Genomic DNA, 7,510 nt, shown 5'->3' on the forward strand with positions numbered 1-7,510 from the left:
CTTGGAGTGAGGAGACATAAACAACCACCACCTTATAGTCCAAATCTATGACTGCAACCATATTCATTCCCACAGAGAAACATGATGATGATTAGTGTGTCAAACAAGCTGTTGTTACCCAGGTTTCTGAGGGCCTCGGTGCAGGAGGAGTCGTTCCTCAGAGCTTCTTTGAAGAACTCTGCTGCTTTCATGTAGTCCTGTTTGACAAACTCCGTGTTGCCCTTATTGACCAGAGCCCCTGGGTTGTAGCGATCAGCTATCATGGCCAGATCCGCGTATCGCTCTGCCTGCTCGTAGTCCTTCTCCTACAACCGAGCAAACAGAACACTACTCACACAAATGCAGTGGTGCCTAGCTTTTACTACTACACGCTTTTTGCAGGATTTAGACAGAGGTTTGTAATGCCTTTTTGATTACCGTATGGCCAAATAGCGTCTCTGTCTCTTGCAGTTCTTTACCAACACACTCAGGCCTTGTCAACACGAACACACATACATTAAAAGCACAAACCTTTTGATTCATGTTGGCCTTTGGTTCACACGCAAATGCATACAATTACTTTTAAAACCATTGGCCAGGGAGAAGCTTTTCAAAACTTAACAAGTGCGTGTCGACGACTTAAACCAAGAGTTATAATTCTTCCCACGTTTATGAGATAATTTTCACCCACGACAAGTAGAAAGGCAAACAACGCTGGTATTAAATATAATAAGAGGACTTTCAATCTTTAAACGGAAATATACTAACACTTTCGCTCCATCTACAGCAGTGATCACTGACTTTTTCAAGCCCAAGATCCCTGGTCTCAGCCCAAAATCAAAGGAAGATCTACCCCGGCGTCAACTATGTTTTAAATGTGTGTGTATAATGTATTTTTTTTTTTCGTTTTCTTGTTTTCCTATCCAACCACTGATGCAAATCATATAGTTGATGTAGACGCCCATATCGGCCGTACAGATTTACTCCACAAAAGAGAAGTTTGTGATAGTTCTCTTGATGCCTTATTTGTATTTGACTTTATTAAACTGATTTATATTATTATTTAGTGCAGCCGGACCGCAGCAAAAGGGGATAAAAAGAAAAACAAAAGAAGACAGAGGGGGAAATTGCTGAGACAAGAGAGGGATAAGACAGAGAGACAACAACAACAATGACAACAACAACATCAGCAAACAGGATATGTACAAATATAATAGTAAAAATTAAAGCAGTGAAGCAGTCAGTGAAGTAAATAATACAGAAATGACAATGAAAATGATTACACTACAAATGGAGCGATACAGATATCAATAGAAATATCACTACTGATAATGAATAATAACAATTACCTCTATTATCAACAATACAATTGTTTCAAATGCAACAATACATATATAAATGCTAACTTGAAATACCAAAGAAAGCAGATAGATGGAGGGGAAGAAAGAGAAGCAAACTATATTAACCTTGTAGATTGTTGTAGTAGCAATAGGTTAAGCTTCAGTTTTTGTTTTTTAAAGACAAAGCTCTGTGTCGTTATTGGCTGATGTCAACATTTTGCCTTTTTCTCATTGTGTTTTTTGCTATTTTCCCAATTTTTGCTGGTGTTTTATTTAATTTTTTGTATTTGTAAAGTGCCGAGGGCCAATAACAAAGCCTTCACGGATCACAGATGGCCCCTGTGCTGCACTTTGGGCATCACTGCTGTGGAAGCTAACTGTTTATGGCCACTATAGTCTTAGTACTGTAGTATATTTGTTTATGCCATGGTCACATGTAGGACGCGAGTAACATGGTTGCCTTGCGTCGGTGCTGGAAGTATTAAAAATCAACTGTTCACCCGGCGGGTTTTTCCTGTGAGATAAAGAGGGGATTAACGGGAAGTCCTTTAGCTACCGCCGTGTTTTATCATACATTACTGCCTTTGCATAAGTCAATGTTGACTTTTGTATGAACAACAAATCAACACTAAATGTACTCTCAACTTCTATTAGCTAAAATTGCACTTCAACAAATATTGAACATCTTGAAGTGCAGTTTTTTTCCCGATTGGAAATATTGGGTAGGGTGGTTTGTTTTGTTGTCTTTTCTTTTGCCAATGCCATCACAGCAAACTTGTTAGTTATTTTTCAGTTTAAAAATGAATAATCCCACACAGGGACATTTTTCCTCCTAACCCTACAATTGTATGACATTTTAATGCCTCGGGACATCCTATTTAATGCTTTTTCATGACCCTGGAACGGGACCTACCAGGAAGAAGAGAGCAGAGAGGTTGGTGGAAGCGGCACTCTTTACTCTGCTGTCCTTCTTCTCAAATGTCTTCAGTATCGACACTGCCTGATGAGAAAAAGTAAAGCTCGCTTTGACACAACATAACCACATGAAACCCCGACAAGGTGGTCAAAACTTGGCGTGAGGGAAGCAGAAGGCGCACGTACCTCGGCCTTATGCATGCAGAGGAGGAAGGGACGGGCACAAAAGACAGAGAGAGTGGAGTCAATGAGGAATGAGAAGCCTGACACATCCGAAGATGTGCCGGAAACAGTTGTAAAGCTAAAAGATGAGAATATAAGCACAATATTGGGAACGCCACAGCACACTGAATATGCTATGTTTTGCAACACTTCAGAACTGCACTTTTTTTTTTTTTTTTTTTTTTAATCTTACCTATCGTTTACAATCATTATGAAAGACATGACTACGGCTGTATTTTTTTAAATGCATTCTAACTTGTTAATAAAGATGAATATAAGTCCGCTTACAATGGCGTGAATGGGAGGTCCTCTATTCCACCCATAAAACCCTGTAAATAACCATCCAAAAACCACCAACAATACTCCATTTACATTTGAACATTAACCAAGTATTAGTGATATCGTTATTATAAACGCTAACGGAGACAAACTATAGCGGCGACGTGATTACTAGCTTGTGTGGCTATGTTGACAACATCGACTGATCAGCTGCTTCCTTGCCTCGGTGCTCGTGGAAGTTTATTGTAAATCATAACTCCCACCTGGATAGTCTGAAGATGTATTCCGACAAGTTGGTACACTTTGACAGCCAATTTAGGCCCGGAACGACACAAAGACGCTTGCTTCAACCCCTCTTTTCTTTGCGAGGATTATGAGTCATTCTTCTATTGAATGGGAATATATCAACACCCCAATGACAGCAGACCTTGTACAGTAGTAAGTCATGCTTTATTATGTTGGTTGGCTCTCATGAAGTCTGCAGTAAAGAATAATCAGTGATGCTGTTAAAAAAACGGTGGACGTTTGATGCATTTTTGAAATGAATGCGCCGCATATGCTTTAAATACTTAAATGTTATTATGAAAGTGCCTGTTACTACATCACATATATACTTACATCATGTATATAAAACCTAATGAAGGTGTTTGGATGATTTTTAAAGGCTTTTGTAGACATGATAGAGCAACTACAATAGGCTCCATTGTAGGTGGACGTTTGATGACATTTATTTACTAGTTAGAACGCTTGCCCTTATGTGGGCTCTACCGAGGATGTCGTTGTGGTTTGTGCAGCCCTTTGAGACACTTGTGATTTAGGGCTATACAAATAAACATTGATTGATTGATTGATTGATAGAATGCACTAAGAAAAAAAAACACATGTTATCGTCTTACATAAGGATTGAATGATAGGCAAAATTGCCCAAAAAGTGCAGTTCCCCTTTAAAAACAGTGGCAAACACACAAGAACCAAGTGTGGAACTGGCAGCCTTTCTCACCTGGTTGAAGTCCTTCTGTCTGAGGTAGGTGATGGCTTTGTTTATCTCCAGGTCGTTGGCCAGCTCCATGTACTGAGAGCTCTTCACCATCTCAACACACCTTCACAAAGTACATCAAGTGATGTTGGCAAGCATGTTCCTAAAACTTTCAGGAGGGAGGAACTCTTGTTTCTGCTCTGCAGTAGCAACGTGTTGTGGCCATTTTAAAAAGCGATGTACAAACCTCTCTATTTGCAAACTTTTTCTTTACAAACTTTTGGATTAGTGCGAACCATGTCCCCGCGTACAAGCTTTTATTCAGTCATTCATATAGTTTAGCGCCTGTCGACAAAAAAAGCAGGGCGCATCAATGTAGCGGCGGTGGAACTCTCCCCTCACTCTCTGCACGGAAGACTTCACGGTCACAACTCAGCGCTTTGTCCATTTTGCTAACTTGAAAAGGAACGGTCAGAATAGTTGTATATAAGTTATCACACAATTTGTTTGCTTGCAGTTCAGGTTGCCCTGGTTACTATCCACTGGTGCTTACAAAACTGTCTTTGATCTCATCATGCAAAAGGCGGACAGCTGGTAAATCCCCATTGTGTGCGATGGAATGCGCCGTAGAGGTGTCGGTTTCTCAGATCTGGACAGCCACGAGAAGGGCCTTATCAGGACCCGAAATCTACGAGCAGACGGGGCAAACCTGACACTGCTCCAAGCACCTTTTGTTTTAACTGTTTATGACCCAGTGCAGCTGCTGCATAATGAATCCCCTTCCCTTAGAAGCAGCTGCAGCTATGTAATCACGGAATGCCCAAATAAATGGGGAGGCGTGGAACTTTTTCCTCAGAGCGTGGGGTGACACTGTATGAGGGTGCAGGCCCACGCCCTCTCCTCATGAGCTAAATTGAATCCTGTCTCTGTTTGATTCCTTATTTATTGTCTTGTTTAATAGATAGTTCGGTGTTTGAACCTGACACCAACAGACCAGCATAGAAAAAAAGGAGGGAATCATTGTTGAGTTACATAAAAAAATGTCATTATTGGGTTTATTAAAAAATAAAATCTTACGATGCATTAAAACATTTCTCTTTCTCACTGGCACTCATCAAAGGCTAACACTCACTTTCCCTCTACCTCATCTCTCCTGTTTGCTTCTTTGTTTTGTCTTAACTTGCTTGTTGCCACTTTTTGCACTGCTCTCTAAAATCCAAACAATGGAATTGATCAACTTGCCTCCCAACAACATGGAAAAGATCTTGGGTTTGGGGGGACCTGCCTGTCTTGACGGAACGGTTGTGTTGGACAGCCGACGGACTCTTGGGAGAAAAGAACAACCGCGTGCCTGGTGACCCTTTTAGTCGAGGACGTTGAAGATTTCTTTCTGAAATTTTAGGTTTTTTTTAAAGTGCTGTATAAATAACGGAATCCCGATAACAAGACATCTGCAGATTGAAGTAAGCGTTGCTCTGCTGTACCGACAAATTGGAAGATGATTGGAGGATGCAAACAGAACTGTGTGCATTCAGACTTTTACGATTTTGGACTATATTTCAAATTTGGCAACATTTTGGAGAGGCCAGCTACTCCCTGATGGTGAAGTTTGATGAATGTGAGGACCGGAAATAGACAGAATAGGTGGCGACTTGTCCAAGGGTGTACCCCGTCTGCCGCCCAAATGCAGCTGGGATAGGCTCCAGCACCCCCTGCGACCTCGAAAGGGACAAGCGGTAGAAAATGGATGGATGAAATGTTTAAATGTGTTTTCGCTCGCCCAAACACAAACATTCTAATCTGGATTGTTTTCCCTGGCTGCAAGTGACTTGGCAAGGTTGTTCCTTCGAGACTCTCCCAGAGGAAAGTGCAGCGAAGAGGCGACAAACTCCTTCCCTGTCTCTCATGGACACACACCTGTTGTTGTTGGACTGACTGGCTGTGCCATCGCGTTTGCGACAGCACCAAGTTTGCGGTACAGAGACACTGCAGGCTTACACACTAATCAGCTTCCACGAAAAATACACGCCAAACACACATGTCCCGCCCCCCGTTTTACTCCTTCCACGCTTCAATCCTTCAAGCACACCTGTGAAGTGAAAATCATTTTAGGTGACTACCTCTTCAAGCTCATGGAGAGAATGCCAAGAGTGTGCAAAGCAGTAATCAGAGCAAAGGTTGGCTATTTTGAAGAAACTAGAATATAAAACGTGTTTTCAGTTATTTCACCTTTTCACATAACTCCACATGTCCATTCATAGTTTTGATGCCTTTAGGAACAATCTACAATCTACAATAATGAAATGCATTGAATGAGAAGGTGTGTTCGAACTTTTAGTCTGTACTGTATGTGCTTTGCTATTGAGTTTGTTACTCACTCTAGACCAGGGGTAGGGAACCTATGGCTCTAGAGCCAGATGTGGCTCTTTTGATGACTGCATCTGGCTCTCAGATAAATCTTAGCTGACATTGCTTAACACGATAAGTCGTGTATAATTCCGCTGGTAATCACAGTGTTAAAATAACGTTCAAAATATAAAACATTCTCATGCATTTTAATCTATCCATCCATCCATTTTCTACCGCACCTGTTCAAGAAGTCGCATTATTGGTAAGAAGTATTTTATTTATTATTGGTTAGCTGCAGAATAACAATGTTATTTAAAATAATAAGATACTTATTGTACTCTAAAAATGTTGTTATTAATTAAAAATGCATGCATTTAATTGTATTCAGTGTTAAAAAAAATATTATATGGCTCTCAAGGAAATACATTTTAAAGTCTTTGGCTTTCATGGCTCTCTCAGCCAAAAAGGTTCCCGACCCCTGCTCTAGACTGTCGTCTACCTTTTACGGGGCGCCGTAGTGTCGAGCCATCAGTGTTCCTGTTCTGTAATCCCGTACATTGTTTGACTAATTTTGAATGACTTTGTAGTGAAAATGAAATGTTGTTGTACTTGTGCAATGACAATAAGGAGCATGCCATACCAACAAATGTTTCTTATTGCAATCAAAGAATAATGTTGGCATGAAATAGCAGTAAGTAAGCAAAGAAAGGCTCCTAATTAGTCTTCGGACATGTGCTGTTAAAGAACCAACTAAGTTCTTACATCCAGGTTCCACTGTGCACACTGCTGCCATCTGCTGTTCTGAACTGTAATTGTCAGAATATTTGTATATAAGTTATCACACAACTTGTGTTCACATGAGTTCAGGTCGCCCTGCAACGAGACGAAAGCTGTCTTTGAAATTATCAAGCAAAAGGCTTGTAAAACTCCACTCTGTACGATGGGATGCGACGTGGAGGTGTCGGTTTCTTTGATCTATTGTCAGCCACAGGAAAATCTTGTCATGACCCGAGATCTACAAAGCGGAGAGGGAGCAGACCTGACGCCGCTCCGGGCACCTTTTCTTTGAACTGTTTATGACCGAATGCAACAGCGGTTTATGACCCCCTCCCCTCAATGCCCAAATAAAGGAGGAGCGCATGGGACAGCCTTCAGAGCAATGTGGGAGACTGTACGAGGGTGTAGCACCAAACGTTTCTCCTCATGAGCAAAATTGAATCCTGTCTCTGTTTGATTCCTTGCTTCTTGTCTGTTTAATAGACGTCATCGGTATTTGAACCTGACAGTAATGAATAAAATGGCCACCAAAAGTGACTAGTGTTATTTGCGTGTGAGTGCTTGTGTGCCAAACAAACCAGTCATATCCGGCGGCGAAAGAAGCCTCGATGGCCGGGGCGATGAGCTTGGCGGCCGTCATCACGTACTTCTCAGCCCGAGCTTTCCTATTGCC

General features: G+C 41.3%; 1 protein-coding gene across 2 annotated transcripts in view; it reads right to left on the reverse strand.

Annotated features, from left to right (window-relative positions):
* Positions 1 to 7,510, reverse strand: part of ift88 (intraflagellar transport 88 homolog) — a 36,839-nt gene that overhangs the window by 18,298 nt on the left and 11,031 nt on the right. For both annotated transcript variants that reach the window (XR_009809242.1, XM_061918253.1), the window contains exons 12-15: positions 7,416 to 7,502; positions 3,736 to 3,835; positions 2,233 to 2,319; positions 119 to 305 (exon numbers count right to left, since the gene is read on the reverse strand). Coding sequence is in view for 1 of the 2 variants with exons in the window: in XM_061918253.1 (XP_061774237.1) it covers positions 119 to 305; positions 2,233 to 2,319; positions 3,736 to 3,835; positions 7,416 to 7,502 (461 nt within the window). In the remaining variant the exon portion in view is untranslated. The remainder of the gene's footprint in view (positions 1 to 118; positions 306 to 2,232; positions 2,320 to 3,735; positions 3,836 to 7,415; positions 7,503 to 7,510) is intronic.

Source organism: Nerophis ophidion, linkage group LG13, assembly GCF_033978795.1.
Source record: "Nerophis ophidion isolate RoL-2023_Sa linkage group LG13, RoL_Noph_v1.0, whole genome shotgun sequence".
NCBI classification, from domain to species: Eukaryota; Metazoa; Chordata; class Actinopteri; order Syngnathiformes; family Syngnathidae; genus Nerophis; species Nerophis ophidion.